This window comes from Typha latifolia, chromosome 1 (genome assembly GCF_019914945.1).
Source record: "Typha latifolia isolate L0001 chromosome 1, TyphaL0001v2, whole genome shotgun sequence".
Classification (NCBI taxonomy): domain Eukaryota; kingdom Viridiplantae; phylum Streptophyta; class Magnoliopsida; order Poales; family Typhaceae; genus Typha; species Typha latifolia.
The window spans coordinates 18,065,086-18,090,238 of NC_133086.1; the positions used below are offsets into that span (position 1 = coordinate 18,065,086).

The 25,153-nt window shown below is 36.8% G+C and overlaps 3 protein-coding genes and 1 long non-coding RNA gene across 11 annotated transcripts; 3 read left to right on the forward strand and 1 right to left on the reverse strand.

Moving 5' to 3' along the window:
- Positions 1 to 872: 872 nt before the first annotated feature.
- LOC140781822 (vesicle-associated membrane protein 711-like) lies at positions 873 to 6,530 on the forward strand. 2 transcript variants are annotated; one of them, XM_073128077.1, is made up of 5 exons: positions 873 to 1,167; positions 2,168 to 2,358; positions 2,825 to 2,988; positions 4,270 to 4,356; positions 4,629 to 5,035. In XM_073128077.1, exons 1-5 carry the CDS (start codon positions 951 to 953, stop codon positions 4,633 to 4,635), a joined length of 666 nt encoding a protein of 221 aa, XP_072984178.1. In that variant the 5' UTR covers positions 873 to 950; the 3' UTR covers positions 4,636 to 5,035. The 2 variants fall into 2 exon arrangements, with proteins under 2 accessions (XP_072984178.1, XP_072984170.1); XM_073128069.1 differs by lacking the exon at positions 4,629 to 5,035 and adding an exon at positions 6,002 to 6,530 and having other exon boundaries at positions 874 to 1,167.
- Positions 6,531 to 7,495: 965 nt separating this feature from the next.
- Positions 7,496 to 8,508, reverse strand: LOC140796261 (uncharacterized). 2 transcript variants are annotated; one of them, XM_073149218.1, is made up of 2 exons: positions 7,780 to 8,508; positions 7,496 to 7,690 (listed from the first exon to the last, which is right to left on the reverse strand). In XM_073149218.1, the coding sequence occupies exon 1, from the start codon at positions 8,414 to 8,416 to the stop codon at positions 7,796 to 7,798; it is 621 nt and encodes a 206-aa protein (XP_073005319.1). In that variant the 5' UTR covers positions 8,417 to 8,508; the 3' UTR covers positions 7,496 to 7,690; positions 7,780 to 7,795. The 2 variants fall into 2 exon arrangements, with proteins under 2 accessions (XP_073005319.1, XP_073005309.1); XM_073149208.1 differs by having other exon boundaries at positions 7,496 to 7,687; positions 7,780 to 8,501.
- A 4,243-nt stretch (positions 8,509 to 12,751) lies between these two features.
- LOC140782060 (uncharacterized) lies at positions 12,752 to 14,121 on the forward strand. Its single transcript, XR_012107782.1, has 2 exons — positions 12,752 to 12,947; positions 13,059 to 14,121. It is a non-coding gene; the product is annotated as an uncharacterized lncRNA (long non-coding RNA).
- Positions 14,122 to 19,683: 5,562 nt separating this feature from the next.
- On the forward strand, positions 19,684 to 24,766 carry LOC140802419 (adenine phosphoribosyltransferase 2-like). Of its 6 annotated transcripts, none has more exons than XM_073157969.1 (7): positions 19,684 to 19,972; positions 20,122 to 20,232; positions 21,388 to 21,480; positions 22,609 to 22,758; positions 23,266 to 23,324; positions 24,085 to 24,164; positions 24,498 to 24,766. In XM_073157969.1, exons 1-6 carry the CDS (start codon positions 19,888 to 19,890, stop codon positions 24,139 to 24,141), a joined length of 555 nt encoding a protein of 184 aa, XP_073014070.1. In that variant the 5' UTR covers positions 19,684 to 19,887; the 3' UTR covers positions 24,142 to 24,164; positions 24,498 to 24,766. The 6 variants fall into 6 exon arrangements, with proteins under 6 accessions (XP_073014070.1, XP_073014078.1, XP_073014045.1 ...); XM_073157977.1 differs by having other exon boundaries at positions 19,740 to 19,972; positions 24,085 to 24,190; XM_073157944.1 differs by having other exon boundaries at positions 19,740 to 19,972; positions 24,096 to 24,190.
- The last annotated feature ends 387 nt before the right edge of the window (positions 24,767 to 25,153 follow it).

Consider the following 25,153-nt stretch of genomic DNA (forward strand, 5'->3'; position numbering starts at 1 on the left):
GACCCTTATTATAATGCATACTTCCTTTTTTTTTAAAGGAAAATGAACTGTTTCACTTATCTGTTTTGCTTGATGTCGCGAGTGTGTTGAATTCAACTTACATGAATCTTGATCGCTACTATTATCATTAGGACTACTTGGATTGTTAGTGCAAAGCTGAATGTGAAAAAAAAAAACACTATTATAAATTTATTAAGAGCATTTGCATTGGTTTCTCTAGCCAAATTATCTGAATTTAGAGAATTTGACTACTATTTTTATTATAGAGTATTAGCCACGTCAAATTTCCTATTTCATTCCCTAAACTATCTAAATATTATTTATTTTAACAGTTCCTTCTCATTAATTGTTTAAAATATTTTTAAAGGATAGGGGAGCTACCGTTGTTTTTCTAACTAAAACGCAATGATAATTCTCTAAAACTATACATTTTAAATAATTAATAAAAACGAAGTATAAATATATTTGGAATAGAGGATTTAACGTGGATGAGTATGAACATAAGCAAACCGTGTTTGGTTGATAAATATAAATAAAAGTGTAAATCACTTCGAAATAAGCAAGAAGAAAAAAGAGAAAAAAAAAAGAGATTATAACACAAAATAAAAAGTCTCCCGAAGCTTTTACAATTTAATTATATTTAGTTTTTTTAGTTATAATAATGAACTATGTGCACTGTATATATAAATATGTGGATTTTATTATAATAAAAATTACTATGGAAAATATATGTACCTAATTTAATATGCTAAATTAAAAAAACTAAGTATTAACTAATTTATTTTTTAAAATATAATTAAATTGTAAAGCACCCGTGCGGGCCACCCGTTTCACGAGACGTGGAAAAAAGGATCAACGAACATTCCTACGATTTCCTCTTGCTCTTCTCTCTACTTACTCCTCTCTTTCTCCTTCCCACTTTTCCCATCTTAGTTGAGAGAGAGAGAGAGATGACGATTCTTTATTCTTTGGTGGCTCGTGGCACGGTGGTGCTTGCGGAGTTCAGCGCGACGCAGACGAACGCCGGCGCCATCGCGCGGCAAATACTCGAGAAGATCCCCGGCGTCAACGACAGCCACGTGTCCTACTCCCAGGACCGATACGTCTTCCATGTCACGCGCACCGATGGGATCACCGTCCTTTGCGTCGCCGACGACACCGCCGGAAGTGAGTTCCTCCTCCTCCTCTTCTTGGTTTGATTTGCTTATGAATTATTGGGTCAGAGGTTGAATTGCTGGAATCTTTGGTGAATTGGGCTTTCTTGGTTATGCTCCCTTGAACCAAAATTAGAAAGATTTCGATGATGAAGTTGATTAGATTTGGATACTGAGGAATAAAAGTTAATGTGTTGTTGTTGGCAGTGCTATCAGAGACTAAGGAAGTGCTAGTAAATTTTTTACTTTTTGTTATTTGTTCACTATCTTCTCATAATTTAAGCTGTAAATAGGTACTGTTCTGGTCAAGTATCAACTAGAATACACAGGTATCCCTTTAGCGACACTCGTTTATGATAGAGTCATTTCTAAGTTGGCCCTTGAAAGTTTTCTAAGGTATTTACTGATAAAAGGTTGTGTTATGTTAGGCAACTTTTGGCTAATTTAACATTTTTGCAGGTTTTATTGTTTCGTCAAATTCAGTTTCAGTAGTTTTGCCAGTCAGTGGATTTTGCCAGACAGTGGTTTCAGCGGCTTTGACTTTGGCAATTTTAATTGGTCTTTTGACTATATTGTAGATGATTCTGGCAAGAACCCATTAATTTTAGCCTAAACTCAGTAAGTCAACTTAGTGTGAAACATTTGATCAAAGATCTGAGATTCCAACATTCAATGTATGAGGTTGTTTTTTTAGAATATATTCTTGGCCAAGATTTGAAAAATTGTTGAAAGTGCTGAAAACAGTGAAGCTAAAATTCCATTAGCCGTGTGTCAATTTTTTTTATTTGGAAGGAAATCCCATTTTCAGCATGGCATATCTTAATTTGGTTTAAGTTAATTTTTCTATTATATATTATTTGTACAGATAAATGGTAAGAGCATAAGAAGACTGAAGGATAATCAGTTAAATTGGGAAATAATTTTTTTCTGTAAATTTCTGTGTAGGAACTTTGTCTTTGTATAGACAAATGCCTTTCTCATCACATATTAACTTCGTTGAATTATTTGTATAGGAAGAATTCCTTTTGCATTTCTCGAAGAAATTCATGGAAGATTTGTGAAGGCATATGGTCGTGCATGTCACACGGCTCTTGCTTATGCAATGAATGAAGAATTTTCACGGGTTTTGAGTCAACAGATGGAGTATTATTCTAATGACCCAAATGCAGATAGAATAAATCGCATTAGAGGTGAAATGAGTCAGGTAAACTGTAAACACTTTATGACACTTCAGTGTCTGTTTTCTTAAATTTGGTACTCAAGTTGCATTTAGGTTGGACATATGTTAAATGTACTAGTAGGCAATTCCCCACACTTAATGCTGATGTCCCTACAGTTGCCGAATATGTCTATACATATATTACATCTTGTTCAAACATAGAGTCTCCTGCTCTCATACTATGTTAACTCTGCTCTAAAAGCTTAAACTTATAGAGAATGGTATTTTTTTTCCTCTTATAATCTAACAGTGTGAACTTTGTGCATTTTTTACTTATTATAGCAACTTGAACTATCCTTGTAAGTTGTATCCGCATGGTCAATTAGTCCATTTACCTTTTCATTTGCTTTTTTTTGAAATATGATCATTATATTTCCATATGTAATATATTCACCTTTTTCTTTTCTTTTCGACAGCCTGAATGGTACTTACTGATATTTTTCATTTGTAGGTGCGAAATGTCATGATTGAAAATATTGATAAGGTACTGGAAAGAGGAGATAGATTGGAAATGTTGGTTGATAAAACTGAACATATGCAAGGAAATACTATTCGCTTCAGAAAACAAGCTCGCCGATTTAGGAGCTCGGTGTGGTGCCGGAATGTTAAGCTTATGTATGCTTTCTAAGTTATTAAGTCTCTTGCCAATCTTATTTTATAAGTTTTCTGGTTGCCTAGGAGAGTAATAAGTAGAAAGGCTGGATTAGAGAGATCATCTTTGGAAAAAACCAACACATCATGAAATGACTATGTTATGCTTTATCAAATGTGAGCATAACTATTCTTGGATGTAACTAGCATACTTCCCTTATGAAAAGTCTTATAAAGTGTGGACATATGAGTTCAGGAATTAAGTTACTTTTTATTATGCTTCTGTTACTTACTACTGTATATTTCATGAATCAGATTGTCACATGATGAAAGTGCACAGTTGACAGAGTTCCACATGATATTCAATATTAATAAAGAATGTATATTGAGTCAAAAAAAAAGAATGTATATTATCCTCCTCTCATATCAATGGCTCTTCCTCTTCACTCAGAGGAGTAAAAGGAAATCCATTGGTACTCCGACAAACCTTCTCCTTTGATCAAGCCAATAATTTCTCCTACTTTAGCTTTACTTTTTCTCTTAATTGGCTGCTGCCCTGTATGATTGCAGATGTTCTTAGTTGATTGAAAGTCTCTAGTGTGCGTGTATGCAAATGGGTCTGCCTGCTATAGGGAGAGGATTAACCTGCAAATTTTATATTTGGGTATCTGCACTTTTGCAAAAATATCTTTAAAAACAGATATTCTGCACTATGCCCTGCTGTTACTTTAGCAAATCACTGAAGTAACTTATGAATTAGTCAAGGACAGAATATGCCCTTTCCATGGAACCAAATGCATTATATCCCCTGTGAAATATCTTAAACTTTTGTAGTATTTCATTCACATTCCATGATGGTTAAACTTTAAGCATGTGCCACCATGATAGATACAAAAATGTTGGCAATAACACTAATGAGGAAAGATGTTTGGCAGTTTATGCGTGCAAATGTTAAACTTTGACTTTAGTGGTCTAGATGCAAAATGTGTCACATACTTGCATAACGGTTTTATGGATAAATATAATCATAATGAATGCATGCATGCAATGATTACATAATTATAGACGAATGCTGTAAAAGAAAAAAAAAACAAATCAGTCAATTCAATCCTTTCTTTACTAAACATTGAACCTATATATAATTGAAGCTTACCTGTCCAACCACTTCCACCTTTTGGTTGCTTCCTTTTCCTTCATGTTTTCTGTATTTGTTGTTACTCGATCCATGCTTTTTATATGTTTATATTTTTGCTTCTTCCTGAACTACAAAAGCATTATCTGAGATGGAATGCGTATATCTTGCAGGGTCATATTAATACTCCTCCTTCTGGTCATAATTTATGTTGTGCTTGCCTTTGTGTGCCATGGTGTCACGCTTCCATCTTGTATCAGGTAGTGCATTTTTATCCTCTCATCCATTCTCTACAGATACTTTTAGGATGAGTTTGCGTAGTCATTTTCGCTTTGACAAAATTGCTGTAATAACTACACTTTTGTTGCGCCTCCCTTTTGGAGACCTGTGATTAATATGTAATTTTATTCAGTCTCATCTTCACATAAGAAGAAATTTGTAAAAATATGTCCTGTGTTAATAATTTTTGTAGTAAAACTAGTTATCTTTTAATATTTTCCTCTTTTTTTTTCCTTAATCCCTTTCCGTATAGTGAGTGAGTTCCAGCAGACACAATTTGCCTGAGCAGCTTTACTGTGGTACATTGAAATATTATGAACATGATGAAGAAGGCCAGCATTATATGATATTCCCAGGAACGAGCATAGATAAGCTATGCTGAACTAGTTTTCTGGCTCAGATGATGCATATGCGACCAAAAGTGAGAGCAGGAGACTTTGAACAAAGAGAAAGGAGATGAATATTGATATCTATGGCAGAGTGATTTGGTTACCTTATGTGTTTTCTTTTCTTTTAATTTTTTAGAAAAAAAAAAAATAGGAGAGAAAAAAATAGAGAAACAACGTAAAGTGGGTTATTACTGTAACTCAATAATTGAGTCCTATCAGATAGTCATAAATTCGATCTTCTTATAGATGTCTACAGTTGATATTTAATAAATTTTCTATTAGAGTGTTATATATTCATAAATTAAATTTGTTGTGGCTTATTTATTAAGAAGACTGAACTAATTGTCTAATTTATATATTAAAAGACCAATTTATTTATCTAAAATATAATTAAAATTAATGATAATGATAATAATAATAATATTGATGATCATTAATGATGATGATGTGCTAATTCTCTCTAAATATCAGACCCAGAAAGGCTTTACATTGTAGCATCATCATCATCGATCCAAAGTATCTCATGTTATCCTGCAATTTCTACATAAGCTTTTTATTGGAAGCTAATTATAAGCTAGAAAAATGTACTAAATATCACTCTTATTACTTATAATAAGAATCAAATTTACAATCTCTGTCACAACCAGTAGTAGAACTGGATACCACCGTACCACCAGAATGGTAAATGAAAAAGTTCAACAAAATAAGGGTTAAATAGTAGAGAGAGAGAGAGAGAGAGAGAGAGAGAGAGAGAGAGAGAGGCTGTTCATGTGACTTTGTGTAGGGGTCAATCAGGACAACAAAGTACGGCCCTAATCTAATAAAAGGAGGTCGGCACCTGACCCACTCCTAGCATAGGACAGCATATCGACCCCATCACCTCTCATCATTTCCTTTCATGACATCCATCCATGGACGCAAAACACCACAAAAACAAGAACATATCAGTGGCTCATCCTCCCACTTCCCTCTGCCATTTCCCTTTACCATTGTTAAAAATGTATAATATACATTATCCATAATATATATTAGAGTACTTCTTTTTTTGTTTTTGTGTTGAATGTTTATCTTTTGTTTCAATATCATTTAAGTTAATTATTAAACGAATCTAAGTTATCTTCCTGCAAGCAATACTCGTTATAAGCGGCACCTAACCCCAAAGGGAAGGAAGGCAAGCCATGGCTACCAAACCAATTGCAACCCTCTCACTCACTCTCCTCCTCTTCACTCTCTGCAGCACGGCTTCCATCCCATTCAACCCCAACACTCCGACGCCTAAAATTCCACGCAGGATTCCCCCGAAGATGCCGCCGCCGAACCCGTTCTGCCCGCGCGACACCGTCAAGTTCGGCGCGTGTTTAGACTTGCTCGGCGATAAGGGCAGTTTGGTCGTCGGAGTGCCGCTCGGCGGCAAATGCTGCCCGCTTCTCCAAGGCCTGACGGATGCCGAGGCCGCCGCCTGCCTTTGCACCACCGTCAAGGAGAGCGTTCTAGGGATTACTATCGAGTGGTCGGTGGCTGTCAGCTTGATGGCTAGTGGATGTAAGCAAGAGATCCCAGATGGATTCAAGTGTATCTAGCTAGCTACTACTTTATTCGCCTTTCGAATCACTTGTTCGTTGTTCTCACTTTTAAGTTGTGGGTAGAGTTCGTCGACTTAGAGGCTCAGTAAGCTGCATGTATGAGTAGATATTGGTGTTCATCTTTGCAATGGAAGTTTTTATTACATTCAGAAATGAACTGAGGCATGCACCATTGAGTTCGTACGAACGTATCCGGTTAGAATCCCAGCGGGATCAGTTTAAACTAAGACAAAGTTAATTTTTCACTTCTCTCCAAAAGAAAATTACACGTAGAAATTAAAGAAATTTGATAACAGTAGATTAGGCAAGGGACAAACAATGTATAAAGTGCATTTGTTTAACATTGATAACATTCGAATAATATTTGAACTATATATAGCTCATTTTCACATGTACCCATTTATTTATTTTTTTCATAACTTTTTGACCTTAATTATCTAATATCTTGCACCTAGTCACTAAATGGCCTAAAGTTTATTATGTTATAATCACATATATATATATATATATATATAGATTAAAGAATAACAAATTAATAATAGCAGAGATATTTCAAAGATTTTACACAGATAAGGGGAAAAAATAAATTTAAGCGGTAAAGGTGAAATGAGCACTAGTACAAAGGCGCCCACGTGTAATTATCCGTTAGCTTCTTTCTGAACAAGGAATATATAGAAAACTTAACTGAGATTTATATAATAGTCAATCATTGGCTTCTAGAAAAGCATGCAGCTTGTATCACACATAGAGGCTTGAGATGCTGTGGAGGATATCTGCAACTCTTAGCTTCGGCATGGAGAATCTCATGCGACCGATCGATCATTGGGTTCACGAGTACCGATCGACAGCACTTCTATCAAGTATACTGGCGAATCTTATGTGCTTTAGTTGGCCCACCTGTTAGGGTTTGAGAGGATTTAATTTGCCAGAGGTTTTATCTCTCTAATTTCAATTGACACAGTGGATATAATTTTATACCACGTCTTTGAAAAGATTTCCCACATTATAAGTCCTAATCCTCTGGCGTCACAAGACACGTACAGTTCGTGTTCCTCTTTTAGTTTGTAGTGCTTCTGTTTAACTTAATTTGGTTCCAACTTGCACTTAATGAGAGGAGATCGAAGATGCACCAGTTGAAGGAATACATAGAAGAGAAGAGAAGAGAAGAATCCATTGCAACAATATTCAAAACACAACACTTTGAAGCGATTTCCACCAAGGCTTCACAGTTGTACAACAAATTGACAACACGTACACAAGAAATAAACAAGATCGATTAGTGACTTGGCATCCTCGATCTCACGTCTCATCACTACTGTGATCGATCACCTCCCTTTTCCCTGCTAACAAAACGAGACAGGCATGATCAGTTTCATCTGCTATGTAACTTATTTTATCTCGCTTATATTTGTCAAGAAGAGAAGAAACTTACAGAAGCGTGATATGCTCTAAGGGCAGGTGTAACCAGGAGAAACCGGGTTGCCACAAGTGACAAGGAGCTGAAGAGCAATGGGGAGATACACGTTGATATCGAGCAGCTTAGCCTTGATAGTCGTGCACAAGCAAGCGGCGGCAGCCACGCCGGCAAGGCCGCCGATGAGCGGGCAGCACTGCACCGCAGGATCGCCGACATGTACGGTGTTGCCGAGGATGTCTAAGCACGCGCCGAGCTTTAGGGCGTCGACAGGGCAGGTCTGTGCCGGTGCAGGCGGTGTCGGGCAACCTGGTGTTCCGGTCGCAGGCGGCGTGCCCCCGCCAATGATCGGTGGCATGGTAATCGGGGGGATCGGTGGCATGGTAATCGGGGGGATCGGTGGCATGGTAATCGGGGGGACGGTGATCGGAGGGAGGGTGATCGGTGGTTTGCCGATGATTGGTGGGAGGATGGGTGGAATCGTTGGAGTCTTAGGAGCCTTAGGAGTCTTAGGAGGAGTCTTAGGAGTCTTAGGAGGAGTCTTAGGAGTCTTGGGAGTAGGAGTGTTGCATTCACCACAGGCAAGGGCTACAGGAGTGGAGGAAATGGAGAGCATAAGGAGGAGGAGGATGGCAGAGAGCTTGGAAGAATCCATGGCTACTCTTGATTGCAGTATAGTGCATGTATGTAAAAGAATACAAGAAAGTTACGACCTTTATAGAAGGAGTTAAGGAGTACGAAACGTTAGGAAGGAAATTAAGTCCCCAAGACAAGGCATGTGAGGGTGCTGACTACTAACAGGGTTTCCTGCTTGACTCTTTCCCTGGCTCTAAAAGATAGAGCCCATCATCGATCTCTTCTATCTTTGTTCTTGTCTCTGTTCATTATCCTTTCATTCACGTAATTACCTAGCTAAATAGAAGTACAACAATCACCCTAAACCACACGTTCTTAATTACATGAGGTGCAATATTAGTTCTCACATATGTTACATTCTTAGTAGACATGAACGAAATGGCCGGCCAAAAATCTATTAAACCAAAGCATTGTTATAACCCAAACTCCTAATTAATTAATCGATCTCCAAAATTTCGGGAACTACTAACCCTTCTGACGTACCCAATCCTCTGAGACTTTATATATTATAATATTCTCAACTAGTTTGACAAGATTCTAAGCGAAGTCAACCGCAATAAATAAATCTTCTGCGGCTAATTAAAATAGTGTAAGAAATTAAACAACACTATATAAATATCGGTGTGATATATTCTTACGTACTATATATACTCCGCAACACAACAAACTACACCTTGTTATCTTACTTACCCAAGCGCATATACGTACACAAGAAGTAGTTGTTCTTTTGCATGCCATGCATGACGTTCTCTCACTCGCAAAACAGAAGACATAATGTCAGTCTCAGAGAGAGAGAGAGGGAGAGATAACGATAAAGAAGTCCAGCTTGGAATCCATGTGAGGTGCCCAATAAAGTAGAGGATTTGGGTGGTATTAGAGGTGGAGAGTTATTGAGAGAATTAGAGGTAGATAGATACGTGCTGTGTGGGCATATATCAATTTTATATTATACTCGGTCCGTGAGGGAGGATTGTTTTCTAATAAAGCTGGCAAATTGGAGTCATATGAACCCGTGATCACCTTCCATGATGTGATGACTGCAGAATGCAGATCGATGCCCCTCTCTCTCTCTCTCTCTCTCTCCCTCTCTCCCCCCCCTTTTTTCCCCTCTTTTGTGGGTAATTTGAGGATTTAGTTTCTATCGATTTACTCACCATCGCTTGTTAAATTAAAAGAAAAGATTTTAATTAGTTAATTATTCTGAATATCTGGAGTTTAATTAACCATTATCGAGCCTCATTTAGTTTTCAGTTTATTGATCAATCTGATAATGTTAAGAAATTATTGATGTAGAGAAGAAAACCTATTAAGTTGAATTGAACGCTACTGCTTATCTAACCCTAATGGTGCAGTAATTATGATTCAGTAGTACCATCTAACATATTTTGGATCTATTTAGACGATGCTTCCAGCCCATCTGCCAGATAGATTTAGATTTCTATCATGGGTAAGTACTGCAGATGGAACCAAGTCAATTGGAGTGATCTTTTTTTGCCCAGGCTGGAAGAGCCAGGGGAGAGATGGATTAAGATACAGGCCATCTCAAGCCCATAAAACTTTTGGGCCTCAATTAAGATCTCGAAGTAAACAATGTTTCAAATTACGTAGTCCAAAACAAAAACCCAGATCGTAAACCTCAATTGGGTGGGCTCATTTAATAAGCTCAAGGGCAAATTCAGTGCAAGATGGCATCGATATGAAGAATACACTCTGCATCCAATTTCTGGTAAAAGTTAAAATTTGTAGGGACTGTTATATATGGTTGGTGACATTTATAATTTTTCCTAATGTTAACCTTTTATTCCCATAATTATATCTCTTAGACCTGTGAACTATTATTCATTTTTCACATATGTCACCTTCTCATTTATGTTTTTGTGACCCATCTAAGTTTCTGTCCATCTCTTATATAGTCAACGAATGCCCACCATGCATGGTCTCACCCAGCAAGGCCATGCAAGACGTTTCCAATAGGGATTGGGCTTCCCCTTCTCAAGTAACTGTTGTCAACTTGGAAAACAAATGCATCATATATCCACGGACTTTCTAGTAAAGAAACAAAAAAAAAAAAAGGATGTGGGATCGATTGAAGATCAACCAAGGCAGCCACTAGAACACTAGATATAGTGATGTTGTTGCTTCCTGAATCCTGAGCAACGAACGAACGTCATGCAGACTTGGTTTTGAGCTTTTGTCTACTATTTTAGCTCATGGCGATCCTTGGATAGATGCTCGGTTGCATGATCTCAGTTTAGACAAGTTAAATATGTAGGTTAGAAACTTAGTAACTATATAGAATGATATATCAAAATATCAATGCATGCATGCTGAGGCTTAGCTATGGTAAGATTAAACCAACAGAAGTTTCCTGCAGTATAATTAGCCAACACATGCAGTGTACAGCAGAAACGTACGAGGCCACTAACCACATGCTGGACAAAACCTAATCCACTAACACTGCTTGGCATTAGAGTATTATAAACTTATAAAGAGTCTTAGCTAGTGTTTGCCAGCTCTAATTACATGTGGGTGGGCAAGTGCTTTTCTTAATCAAATAGCTTAATCCACTGCCAACTCTTAATAAACTTTCTGTCTTCCAAAGTGTGAGCATTCATGTCTCCATTAAAGGACAGACTTCGTTTTATCTTTCAACTTGCTTGTCACTCGTTATTCTCTCTCTCTCTCTCTCTTGACAGCCAAGTCGCGAGACATCAAGACTAGTTTAGAAACGCCAAATCGTATAAATAGATAAAATAAGAACGTGATTTTTTATAATCTTAATTGCGATGGTGCATGATATGTGAGACTACTGTTGTCGGTAAATGTGTCGATGTTTCATACCCTACCCCATATGACTCTTAACAAAGGGTTACCATATGCAAAATAACCTCAAAAATCTCTGAGTAAATTTCTTTAATATTAAGTTAAAAGTATAAAGGGATACTAGTCTTAGATACCTAACTTTAAAAAAAAAATAAAAAAAAAGTAACATAATTCTTTATGTGTGAAGTTACTCCTCTATCTTTAGGCAGAAAAGAAAACCTCACTAAGAAAGTATTAGAACAGGTTGGAGGTTAAAATTTTGAGACATATAAATCCTAGTCCAATTAGGTCAAGATAGATATGTCTCGAAAAAAATTTCTAACCATTTTTTTTTCTTGGGGAGAGGTGGGGGACTGCTGGAGCACCATGGCACGCCATGTCACGACACGCATAAAACATCTAATGACAAGGTGGCCATCCGATTGTTGCCAAATCAAATCCACATAACTCCAACCCTTCCATTCTATTTTATCTTTCATTGCAGGGTTGTTGATAAATCAAATCGACAAACCCCACCTTAAATTAATGCCCTAAGCGTGACCCGATTCGATCCGGTCCGGACCCGAACCCGAACCCGAGGCGGCGCCGCGCCGAGGCGGGCGGTCTGCCACTCCGGCCCGACAACGCACCGACCCGAATCCGAGAGGGCCGGAGCCGAAACGCTCCACACGATTGGTGGGGCCCATGATTCACATGGGCGCATGTGTTGTTTATCGATGGGGTGAGGTTGGATCCAACGTGGGGACGATGGCCAGATTCGATTTTTTTTTTTTTTCATTACGTGCTATAAAATTGGGGGTCTAGAACTAAAATTTTCTTTTTAAAAAAAAAAAAAAGGAGTGATTTGGGGTCAGAGATGTGTCCCCCAACGGGGCTACCGCCACCGTCTGATCCGGGCCGCCGCGTTGGAGGAATCAAGGCCGTCCATCGGGGCGAGTCCAGGGGTTTCCGAGGCCGGAGGCCTGACACCGTTCTGGCCCCGTCGCGCACGGATTTCCCGGGGCGAGGAGACCAACCGCGCCTCGAGATGCGTGCAGGTGTGGAATGTGCGCTGCCGAAGGAAAAACATACGCCGATGCCATTTCCTTGTGCCAGCCTCAAAACACAATTACACAACTCCTCTTTCTCCGAATTAAACCGAAAGTAGATTTAATTAATTAATTTATTTATTTATAGCCCTCACCATGTCCACTACCACAACCAACAAACCCCTAACATTTAATAATTGCAAAGTGTTGGTAATGCTTCCACTGAGCTAATAAATTATGTGGGTTGATGAGCCCAAAAGTCTTCTTCTGCCTTCTAAAGATGTCTTTATCGACATTGCTTTATTTTTTTTTTTAAGAAGGGCAAAAAAGAGAAGAAGAGAGAGTGAGAGAGAAAGGAAGGTGTGAGTTCGTTTCAGGTCTATATTCTTCTCGGGATTGGGTCCTTAAAGTGTCTCACCCAACCCCACGAACCCTTCTCCTCTCCTCCCCCTTTCACTATAAATAGCCCTTCTATCCTCTCCCTCTCCTATAAGCCCACACAGCCCCCCCCCATTAGGCTTTTTAGCTCATAGCTATACCCTTCTCACCTCCTCACTCTCTCTCTCTCTCTCTAAAATTCTTGGGTGCTTAAAGATGGCCCTCTTTGTAGTCTTCCACAGCTTTCTTGAACTGCATCTCCTCTCTCAATTGCAGTTCAATAAAGCTGTGGGAAATCACAGGGAGAGACCAATTGCAAAGGTGAGTGTTCTCCGCCACTGGAATAGTTTGCAAGTTTTAGATCCTCCATGGGAGTGTAGAGAATTGTGCATGTGGTTTTCAGTAAGTACTTATCTACTATTTGTTGTACAGAGATTCTTGGATGTGTTGTCTTGTTGAATGGTGGGTGCAGGGAGCGAATTATTGGATGTGGGTGTCCCTTTTTTTTCTTGATGAAAGAAAAGATGCCCTCATCATGCAGCTTAAAATCAGAACCTTTTATGCTTCTTCTTCTTCTTCTTCTTCTTCTTCTTCTTCTTCTTCTTCCAAAGCCTAATTATGCTTCTCTTGATACTTTAGAGGCAGATGATGGGAATTTTATTCATGGATATCCCCTTTTAGGCCTGCTTTCATTTCATCAGTACTTATGAAGTCATGAAAGATTTCCAAAAGTGGTTATACCATATTACCATGACATACTTCCATTGTTTCCTCTCTCCTCTCTCTCTCTCTCTCTCTCTCTCTCTCTCTCTCTCTCTCTCTCTCTCTCTCTCTCTCTCTCTCTCTCTCTCTCTCATCTTCTTCTTCTTCTTTTTTTACCTAATAAGAGTAGTTGCTTGTGTATGTCTGCAAGCAAGGACAATCCACTGGCATGGGTTCCCACTTTTGAACAGTTTGCATTCTTTGGCCTATCTATCCATGTTTCAGCAATCAAATAAGAGCTAGCTTTCTGTAATCACATCAGCACAAGCACCATTTCACTGTTCATCAGCATATATAACACTGAGCGACATAGTATTACTGTCTGTGATCAATTATGGAGCCCTGATGAAGAAACCATGAAGTAAAATTTGCCAATTTGATGAAGCAACCATGTCAGATTTATATGCATGCATCAGCAGTACCATTTAATTGTATATCAACAGATCCAGGAAAGTTGTGAGTTGCTGATGCAACCATGTGTATGCTAAAGTGTTCAGACACAAGGGTTCTATTTCATGAGTTATTTAATGAGTTGGTCCATCTGTGAAGCCTACTTTAGTGCATCATGGCTCAGAGCATGTTCTACAAAGTCATATGCTAATATGACTCATGTAAAGAAAGTTAGAATATAGGCAAGTTATTATATGAAGAAAAGAAGAGCAACTTAGAGCTCTCTTCTATATATTTTACAGCATGGTCACCATTAATGAAGTCTTTAGATCATTTTTTCTTAGTTGAATCACTTCAGATAACATATGTATGGCAGGCATCAAGAACTTAAAGTGCTTTTTGACATAATTAAGGACATGCTATTTTTGAACAAAAAAGATCTCTATCCAAACAGATTGTATAGATGAACACAGATTATATTTGGAGAGGAAATTTGTAGTGGAATGAAAAGTAAATTGACATCGTGTCGAATTCGGAGTTCGCATTCGATCAAATAAGCAAAAGATGAATTTCCTTTTCTCAGATATTATTCGACGAACAGTGCCAAGAGATACTTTTCATCAGTTTCTTATATATAGGAAGAATTAGAGGAGTGCCATCAGTAAGGTATTTTGTCTACCAATATTAACCTACTATGTCACAGATAAATTATATGGTCTAAAAATATAACAATATGTTAACAAGAAGAAGTAGGGAAGTGTTAATATGTTCTCACCATTTACTTATTGTTGGAGAAAGTTTTCAGCTCTCACTTTTCCTTAATTCCTCCTTGCATAATTTTGTTATGCATCTGGATGTAGACTTTGCTTGAAGAAATGTTTCTCAATAGAATTCCAATTCCAATTCCAATTTTTTCATCTTTGGTGGTGTTAAATATTATTTTGCTAAGAGGAACCTCAATTAATTTTCCTCCAGATTCAGTCTCTTCCTGTAAATTGTTATATACATATATATTGTGGTGAATCTCCTTGGGTTCTAATCTCCTCTCTCTATCCTTAAATTAAAGTGGGTTATAAAATATTGTACATGTCTAATCTTTTACGCTAAAAAAGTAAACATAATCTGAAAGAACTAAAAGGAAATTAGAATTTAGGATCCAACTAACCATTGTTTGAACATATAAAGAGAAAGAACTTGCAAGTATGGCTGCACAGCACCAACACCGACGGCAGACTTGAGCTGTCGAAAGAAGTGGGCCTGGGCCGGATTACTTAGTAAAAGCTCCGATTCCGAACTGGCCCACAATAGGTGAGCCTAATGTTCTAATTTGGCTTTCAGAAGAAGACAAGGAAAAGCTCCATACCAATGGATATGAACATTAGTTTTTCCTTCACCAAAAGCACTCTTCCCCTCCCTTTCTCATCTTTTGCTGAAAGAAAAAAAAAAAAATATATATATATATATATATATGTGTGTGTGTGTCTAGAAATAAAAAGAAAAGTTTACTCTTTTTTTTTTTTTCTTTATCTTGTTTTGGCTCATATATTTAAATATAATGAGATAGGATTGATTTCTCTTTCCCTTTCTTCTTTTCAATTCTTTTATTTCTAGTCAAAGTTATCAACGACAATTGCACCCAGTATACGGGCTCATTCAATTTCCTTTTAAAAAAAAGCTTCACATAGGACAAAGAAGTTCGAGCGGGTGCTCTCCGCCAACCCCACCACCCGACCCTAATTATTAAACACAGCAAGGTCATTAGCGTCATTACAGTCGTCCTACTAGCCCCATGTTAAGGATCATATTTAGTACATTTTTATTATTAAAATGCTAGTTTTGATCGATCACAGTTGATCTAGTTATCAAATCACTCCTCTCGTCGGTCGGTTTTCGGAGCCGGCGGCTGCTAGGGTGGGTACGAATCGGCGGGGTTGTGGGAGTCGGCAGTTGCGGTCGTCGCGTCGCGTCGCGTGTGCTCGGCCGGTGGATCCCGCGCATTACGTAGGGCATTGCCTTTGCTTCGTCTTCTTCTTCTTCGCCTTCTCCATTAGCGACTTATTTAGGGGGCCGTAATCACGTGACGTGCCTCCCCCTATTTGTAGTCTTTCCCGGTTAATGCCACTTGGACGTAAATGGATGTGGGACCGTGCTTGTTGACGCCGGGGGTGGGGACCACCGAACCCTCCGTGGGGTTTCCAATTTGAGGTCCCAATTCGGGGATTGGTACATCGGGATTGGACGCAATCCGCTGTGGTACGTCAGGATCTGTTCCGGTACACGTAAATAACTTCTCTGTTCTTTTCCTACTTTTGGATTTTTTTTTTCTCTTTGGTTAAGAAAAAAAAGTAGCACCGTGGTTTTTCTCGTGGTAAAAGGTGATAAATACTTTGTTAGGATAGGTTAGAAAACAAATGCCCATATTAATAAACAATTACTTCTTCTTAATTACATCTTTTCTATCTTTGTAGTATGTAAAACAAGTACTCATAGTTTGGACTTTATACATGGTTCATTTATTCGGATGATTAGATCAGTTATCCAATTTATATATTAATAAAAATTATCTATTTTATTTGGCCTATAACCTATTAGCTCGGTATGGATCAAGTATTAATATTATTTAAGATTTTTTTCTTAATTTTTTTAATTATATATATATATATATACATGGGAGAAATGTGTATAAATATTAGTTTGCTAATTACCCACCATAGAAAATTTTGAGCTAACTACATATCCAGCATTACATCATATCTAGGTTTTAGAACCACATGAAAGAAATGTGTTGGAATTGTATTATTGGGATGCAACCCTATAAATAAATAAATGTGAGAGATTTTCTATAGTAAAAATAAATAAAAGGTGCATATTAGAATAAGTAAATAGCGATGAAACATCTCACCAAGCAAAGATAAGCATTAAAATGAATGGACATTTCTATTTTTTTTTTAGGTTAGCTATGTATGGTAGGATTCACACCAGTAGGTCTTGGAGATTTTCTTTGATAATGACAGAAAAATTACACCCCTTAAGTAGTAACATATATATATATGTGACATTTACTTGATAATGAGAGAAAAAATTATCACATCTATAAGTCTTGGAGATCTCCTTTTCCCTGTCAATGCTATTACATGATATCATTTTGAAGTACCATTGTATACTTTCACAGCCATATAGGTGAAAGCTGCCTACTGTTAGAGTGAGCCACGCATACATAATTATATATGGTCCTCCCTTATGTGGGGCATAAAAGTTTAATGGGAAATTGAAGGCTCATATCTTTTGTAGATTAATTAGCAGTACCACTCGTAATCTTTCCATTGGTTGCTTCTATTGTTTGTAAGTTGGTTCTCATTATATATATATATATATATATATATATATATATGACAGTTTAGGATATATTGGTTCAGTAGTTTGGATTACATTCACTTTTCCTTGGTCAAGCTGCATTTATTGTGTATGAGTTGGTTGTTGGAACCCTAAAGTGTGCATATGTACTATCATAAAATACTTTGTCAGAGAAACCATATAAACATTAGTTTACATGCTTCTTTGTCATTTGTTGCTTATGTATCAAAAGGATAGATGATCTATAGAATTAATTACACCCCAGTAGTAATCTTTATGGAGATCTAGCTCTTGGGAAGTTCCTAGAAAATGCATCACTGTCTGTTAATTGTTGGGAAGGACAATCCATATTTATGGAGATTTAAGTGACTTCTGATTTTATGTGTTTCGAGATGCAATGTATCTAATATTAATGAGAAAGCAATATAAATAAAAATTTATATCTGTTCTCTTTTTTATTTATTAATTAAAATGAAGGTCATGATATTTATTGAAGGGATAATTATATTTATACTTTGGAAATATTGCTTACTCCTACGTATATCAACTTATTTATTTCGTAAAACATTTACCCTGTTAACTATAAAAAATCTCTAAAATATAGATAATTTTATCCTTATATTAGAAGAGAGAGAGAGAGAGAGAGAGAGAGAGAGAAAGGTAATGGTAAAATGATTATTTGATGTGGGTGAATATGGAAATAGGCAAAAATTTTGGAGGTCTTAGTGTAATTATTCTTTCATAAAATCCATAAGTAAAAAACTGTTCTTTATATTATAATTTATATGTGTTTTTGAAAGTATTTGTATCAAGCTATATTAAAAATTTGTGCTTAAATGATATATCTATAATAGTTTCCCATGTCTAAAATATATAAAAAAAAAAATCCATAGAATTACTAGACGAATGCAAGTTGATTTATACAAACAAGCACACCATGTAATAGTTTCCCATATCTAAGTTATTCTATTTCCATCATAATGTAGACTTTGTATGATTCCTTTCCCTTTAACTTGTGGGATAAAAGACAAAATAAGCTTGGGGGATTTAGAGACAGGGAACCCCTACAATTTATCTTTCATTCATTTATTGGAGATGATATATATACCAAGTAGTTTCTACTTGTTCATCCAAAGTAAGTAAAGCTAGATTACAAAGTGGAAAGGATAATAAATATATAACATAACCATTAAGTAAAGATTGTATATCTAAATCAACTTTTGGTATCTTCCCATTTGGCCAACCAACACCAGCTTCCTGTTTGGCAAATAAGGGGGGGTTGAGAGGTACAGGCATGATCTTAGCAAAGACAAGCTTACTGCACACAAGATATTTTCCTTTGTCTATACCTCAAATATAAGTCCTTGTATTGAGATTTTGAACAATCTTATGTTTCTCTAAGGTGAGAAGAGTCCAAATCAGCTGCTTAGTTTTCACTAGACACATGGCAAATGTTCATGGGCATTGCACCACTACCAATCAATACAGTAATAGACAATACTACCCATCCTTTGGATATTCTGAGAGGAGGAGGAGAAAGTGAGAGGGGGAGGGGGGCAAGTCCAATCTGTAAACGTTGATAGTAGTCCTTTCAAGTGTAACATTGAAAGCCAACATCGATCCTCTAAATGTTTAATAAAATATATTATGAAACTATATATATATATATATATATATATGTTTATCCTTTGGTTCGGACCCCTTCGCCGTCCCTATTTAACCCCTATGTTTATCTCTTTGCTTTGTTGACCCCCTTCGCCTTGACAACACCCTTTCCCTAACTTATCTAGATATTGTATATTTATCTATTATATATGATCTTCATATCCTCGGTGAAGTTGGTGATTATTTTTGGTAACTAAAGAGCCTTTTAAGACTATAGTGGGAAAGGATATTCTTCGTACCTAAGAGCATGTTTTTTTTTTTTGGTTTTGACTTTATGATTCAGTTATTTTATTTATAGTTTAATCTGATGTTGACTTATATACATGTAGAATTTTTTTAAAAAAAAACTTAAATTATTTCTGTAGAAATATAATATAAATTTAAAAGGATAGGAAATATGGACGCGGAGGAACAACATTGATTTCAGCATTACAATTGGTGTGGACCATTTTTTTATATATAAAAAAAAAAAGGATTAAAAATGGGATCAAAGCATTCAAAGGTAATCTATTAAATACAATTTTGTTATAATTTTCCAAGTAGCTAATCATTCCGATGGCGCACAAGGCAGAGAGAGGTAACAGTGCAAGTGTGTAGGTTCCAAAACACGCACAAGAAAACGCAAATCGAGCCAAAATCCCGGAATCTCTCGCTTTCTTTCTCACTCTCTCTGACCCCAAAATCCTCTGAGATCCAAAAGTTCGATTCGCATAGCCTTGGCGCTTTCCCCTCTCCTATAGCTACTACGCCAAATTGCTCCCCAAGTCCCCATAAAAAAGAGAGAGAGAGACAGGAAATCATATATATATATATAAGGAAATAAAAAGATCTTCGTATCAGAGTCATTGGAAAATTAACATATACAACCCCAAACAAGTCAATATTTGTGAGCGAAGAGAGACAGAGGAGTTATAAATGCGTTCCTGTTTGTTTCGGGAATACAAGGAGAGCCGAACTCAACTGAGTTCACGACTGTTAGGTGCATATAAAGAGTGAGAGAGTGGAGGAACAGAGAAGCAAAGAAAGGTAGAGAGAGAGAGAGAGAGAGAGAGAGAGAGAGAGAGAGAGAGAGAGAGAGAGAGAGAGAGAGATGTTGGAAGAGGAGAACGGCGTAGACCCTCGTCTGCAAGCCATCTCGGCGGCCATTAGGGTGGTGCCCCACTTCCCAAAACCAGGTCTTTTTCTTCGTCATCGTCTTCTTCTCTTTATCTCTTGTGGGTCTTGCTTGCTTTGCTCTCTCTTGAGCTCTGCTCTCGTTTTTGCGAGTTGGGTTCGTGTAAAATTTTGTTCTTTGATGGAATTTGGGACTTGGCGGGGGTACCAGGGATCATGTTCAACGACATCACCCCGCTTCTGCTCCGCCCCGAGGTGTTCAAAGACGTCGTTGAGATCTTTGTCGATCGATATCGCGACATGGGTATCGCCGCGGTTGCTGGTATTACCCCTCTCATCCTCTGTTCTCTTTACTTTAATTGGACTCTTTTTTATATTCCCCTCTTATTTGAGGACCGGAGCGCAAAACCTTTTTGGTTCCGAGTTGACTCACTGAGTCGCGTGCAAATTACCCCTGTCTATTGCCCGTTCTTTTTCCCCAGCGAGAGTTGACCCACCCGACGATATGTTGGCCGGGGAAGCCGACCAATGCACTTGCAGCTTTCCAAGTTGCATGCATGGCATGGTCTGTACGGATGTTTCTAGTCCGTCTCCTGTTTGTATTTGACCAACTAAATCTTCTTCTTGTGTCTGTATTGTGTCATCTTCACCTAGTTAAATGTCGTATTCTCTTCTTGTTTCCTTGTGAGTATTTACATAGCTCAACATATCTTTGAGGTAATTGTTTAGAAGGACTTTTTTTTTAGGGGAGTTTGTAAACTTATATATTTTCTATTTCAATTGGGCCAATACAACTCCTATTCAGCAACTTGGAATTTCGCTTATAATATTGGACTCATTGGATTCGATAGGAGGACACGGGAGTTCTGTTTGGTGTAGAAACATCATAATGCAAGTTGATGCACTGATTCCTGTCTCACCGATCAGAAATTCGATACACAGAAAACTAAATTACGCGCATCAACTTGCAGAGTCCTATTTGCAGAATTTGTTTGTATGTTTGCTATTAGGCTGCTTAATTATTGCCCTAAAGAGTGGGTATTTGCTGGATAGCTGCAAAACATATATTGCATGTTTTGTGAAAAAAAATTGGATCAGAAAAAATTGATAGGTCTATAACTGAATAACATTCTGTCATCAATAACAAAGTTTTGGTGGTATTTTATATCAGAATCTTTATGGTCCTAGCCTTTTCGTTTTCAGTACAATCTTGCTATTAGTTGTAAGGTCATTCCTTCGTACATGTTCTATTGAACATTCTTATATGCGGTATTTGTTTTGGGTTATAAACTTGTCATAATTAATTATTTGAATTCATACATATGTGGTCTCACATAATAAGTACAAAACTGCATCCTTCAACAAACTATATCGTACGAGTTTGAACTTTGGAGTTCCATTTTATAAGAATTAAATTTATGCTATGCTTAGCAAGAAATAGCTTTATATAAACTAACTCAATCAAGTGATCTACAAGGAATTGAAGCTAGAGGATTCATATTTGGCCCTTCAATCGCCTTGGCAATTGGTGCAAAATTTATACCATTACGTAAACCTAAGAAATTACCAGGTACAAACTTCACTCAATATATTTGACTTATATATATATATTCTTTTTTCCTGCTAAAGTAAGATTTTCAATTTTCTGTTGAACAACTATTAACCAAGTTTTGGTTCTCATTTTATTCGAAGCATGAATTTGTAAATTGTAAGATTCATATAGTGCTAATACTTTAATCTGTCAATTATTTCTTAAGATAGAATATACCTCTTCATCTTGCACATACTGTTGTAAGTCAGATGCCTTGTAACTAAAATTTCCGAGCATGCTTGCATTTATATTCAAAAACTCATTGACCAGACTTTTATGCAAAAAGTTTTATGATACAATTCTAACATGAATTTCACACAAAGAAAGGAGGCATATAAGATAGAGTTTGTCATATCATTGCGATTGTGTGACCAGGAAGAAGCTATGATGTCTGGCAGCACACGTAAAACTTGATCACATCATATGTCAAGGTGATGTGCAATCGAGGAGGCACGAGCATCTAAGAACATTCTTCTTGGTAGGCTCGTGAAGTGATTGCTAGCTGACAACATGGGTTGTCCACCAGTGAGCAAGCAATGAACAATGTGGCATTGCTACCTTTGCACATGATAGATAAGTTGACTGTTTAATTTAATTTAGACAAAACCAAAGATTAGTTTAGAAACTAATGATGGTGAGAATAGCGGTATGTTTGTTGTTTAACTCTCACCATCTTCTTCTCATAGCTATGAGTGTATGACTTGGGACACATCTCCTGAAGCTCTTCGTGCTAACTTCAAAGGTATTTTTTGTGAAGATAAGTAAACCATGATATATTTTTGTGGTTGAGTGTGCTTCCCAGTACTTGATCTTTGAGAGGTTTCTATACTTTTAAGAAATTTAGCTTTGGAACCATCAAAGATGTAAATTCTGTGTAGCACTTAGTAGTTGCTCAAAAACTTCATAAATTATTGTATACTCTCTAATGATCTTATTATGACCTATTAAGACATTGTTTCTATGCCACATGAGTTAAATTCTAGCTCTGGAATGCAGAAAAAGATATGGCACGGATGTGTCATGCTTGTTTCTTTTATGGAAAATATATGCCATATATCATGCCTTGTAAATTATTATTTAGTGTGATAATTCATTACTCCCATATAGGTGAAGTAATTTCAGAAACTTATGTGCTTGAATACGGTACCGACTGTTTGGAAATGCATGTTGGAGCTGTACAACCGGGGGAGCGCATACTGATCATTGATGATGTGATTGCCACTGGTGGTACATTATCTGCAGCAATAAGACTTCTTGGTACATTTCTAGTTATCTTCTCCAAAAGTGTAGTATAAACTGTTCGAAATATATTTAAAACAGCTGTATATCTTGCATATTATCCTTCCATGTATACAAAAGTTTCCATTGAAATTGTCATATAAGTTGGACAAACAATTACATTTAGCATGCTAACTTGAGGAAAATGTCAACATGCTGGATGATTCCTCATATTGAGGCCATCATGCTTCAATTTGTTCACCGACAAGTAAATTATCAAATTAGTGAAAAATATTAGCATGCAGGAGAATAAAAGTCTTATGAACATTTCTTCTGAGAATGTGTCTGGAGTTAACCTCAATCAAAAGTATATGTATGAGTACAAACCAATAGAACATTAGTACTTTCTTCTTCTAAATTGTGTAACTTTTTACGTTGTTTCTTGAGAAAGAATATACAATATTATGCTGTCAAATCTTTTCATAAAGTATGTTTCATCGACTGACCTTAACTTTTTCATGTTTGTGGGAAAATTTGCATTTCTAGAGCGTGCTGGAGCCGAAGTGGTTGAGTGTGCTTGTCTCCTAGGCTTACCTAAATTCAAGGTATGATGTTATTAATTTCAGAATAACACTCTGTTTTTCTCAGCTAACCATTCAAAACCATGTAACTTGGGAATGGAATTGTCAGCTTGTTGCTATCTCAAATTTCTTAGCAGAGCTGTGTTTTACAGCATACTAAAAGCAAGACATTGCGGAAAATATCCAGTAGAGGCATGCAGTTATACAAATATCTATTAGAGACATAACATATTAGTCACAGAAGTAATTGTGAATGAAGTTTATTGTTATCTGAAACTAACTTGTTTCATGTTCTTATTCTTGTTATGATCCTAATGTGTTTCTATAAAAAATGATGCCCATTTTGGAAGTAGTTCACCTCTTCATGAACTTCTATTGACCTTGAAGCCTAAGAGATAGGGACCAATTATGTTATTCCATACACCATCTCAAAAAATGAAACTACCGTACCATTGCAATCTATAGTCACTATGTGACAACTACATTCTTGATTGCCACATGCCATTTCAAGATAAATGTGCATTCTTGTGGAACTTGACAAAATAATTAGTAGAGGCTGACTCATGATTGTTATTGCTTGCTATATAACAAGGAAGTTGGTAATTTGCTGTGATCTCTGTTGAAGTACTTACGTCAGTCCGCAAATAAAATATTCTGCTTCACATTTTTAAAGAATAACAAAATTTCTTTCTTCATCTTTTTTAATTCTACCGTACATAGTTTATGACCGTTCTTTCGCATTGGTACATTTTGAATGCCATGTTGACAATTGCTATATATATAGGAACGCTTCAGGCTGAATGGAAAGCCCGTGTACATAGTCGTGGAGTGCCGTCAGTAACATCTGATGTACCTCTCTTCATTGTGAGATCATTTTCTTGTCTTCTAAAGTAAGGAACCAATAACATAGTAAAAATATATTTCTAACTTCTAAGTATACAGGCAAAATTTGTACTCCCTAATTGGATGAGGATGGATGCCCATGAGGGAGAGGGTCAGAGGGATTTTATTGAGAGGAAACTGATACTTAGCTTGATATAAGAGAACTATGAGTAGACGAGGAAGAGAGGAAAATTAAAATCCACGAATGGATGTGATTTTTAGAAAATATATCTTAGCATATAAAAGATGAACTATTTCTTCCCTTTGACATGGTGTTTTACTGATCTTGGTGTCTTCCCCTCTGCTGTTTTCCAGGAAATCTCATGTTAAGCCGTTCCGGCCATTCCCCCGAGTAAGTTTGCAAGCCAATGTAGCAACGAAATCTCTGATCATTGCTGAAGCAAGCAGCTGAACTCACTTGACTCAGGATAAATATTTGAAATTGGTTAATTAGGATCAATTAGTTTGAGGTCCCCTGTGGGAAGTTTTATAGTTAGACAAACTTGTACTACTCGGCACAAATCTTCTCTTTCTTGTGATATTTCTGTGCGCTATGTCATGAAAAATATATTTGCATTCTCTCACTGCTGTTATCTTTAACATTTTGAGTAAAATTCAGGCATCTTAAAAGAGAAGAAAAAAATAAAATCCAAACACACTCTGGATTCTGCCTCTTAAATTAGTTTTCCTTTTTTTTTTTTTCCTCCTCTTTTTTAATGATAAATGCTACTTCTCAAGAGAAGGCATTTTATCATCATAAATTTGTTAAAATTTACGTTGAGTTTTACATACAAATTTGACAAATAATGGACTACAGTTCTCTTTAAAAGTGGAAAACAGTATATATGATATTGTCTGTAGAACTGGAAGATTCAAAGCCTTAAAGCCTGTTGGTTTTATTCCTAAGCTGACAGCCCTATCGAGGAAACGGGAAGCTCTCTTCCCATTTGGCCATCTATCTACTCTCTCTA

Coding starts and splice junctions, on each gene's coding strand:
- LOC140796261 (XM_073149218.1), bottom strand. CDS start 8,416: ATGGATTCTTCCAAGCTCTCTGCCATCCTCCTCCTCCTTATGCTCTCC.
- LOC140802419 (XM_073157944.1), top strand. CDS start 19,888: ATGTTGGAAGAGGAGAACGGCGTAGACCCTCGTCTGCAAGCCATCTCG. Junction 22,759..23,265: donor TGCAGCAATAAGACTTCTTG/GTACATTTCTAG, acceptor TTGCATTTCTAG/AGCGTGCTGGAGCCGAAGTG. Junction 23,325..24,095: donor TAGGCTTACCTAAATTCAAG/GTATGATGTTAT, acceptor GGAACGCTTCAG/GCTGAATGGAAAGCCCGTGT.
- LOC140781822 (XM_073128069.1), top strand. CDS start 951: ATGACGATTCTTTATTCTTTGGTGGCTCGTGGCACGGTGGTGCTTGCG. Junction 1,168..2,167: donor CGCCGACGACACCGCCGGAA/GTGAGTTCCTCC, acceptor TTATTTGTATAG/GAAGAATTCCTTTTGCATTT. Junction 2,359..2,824: donor TTAGAGGTGAAATGAGTCAG/GTAAACTGTAAA, acceptor TTTCATTTGTAG/GTGCGAAATGTCATGATTGA.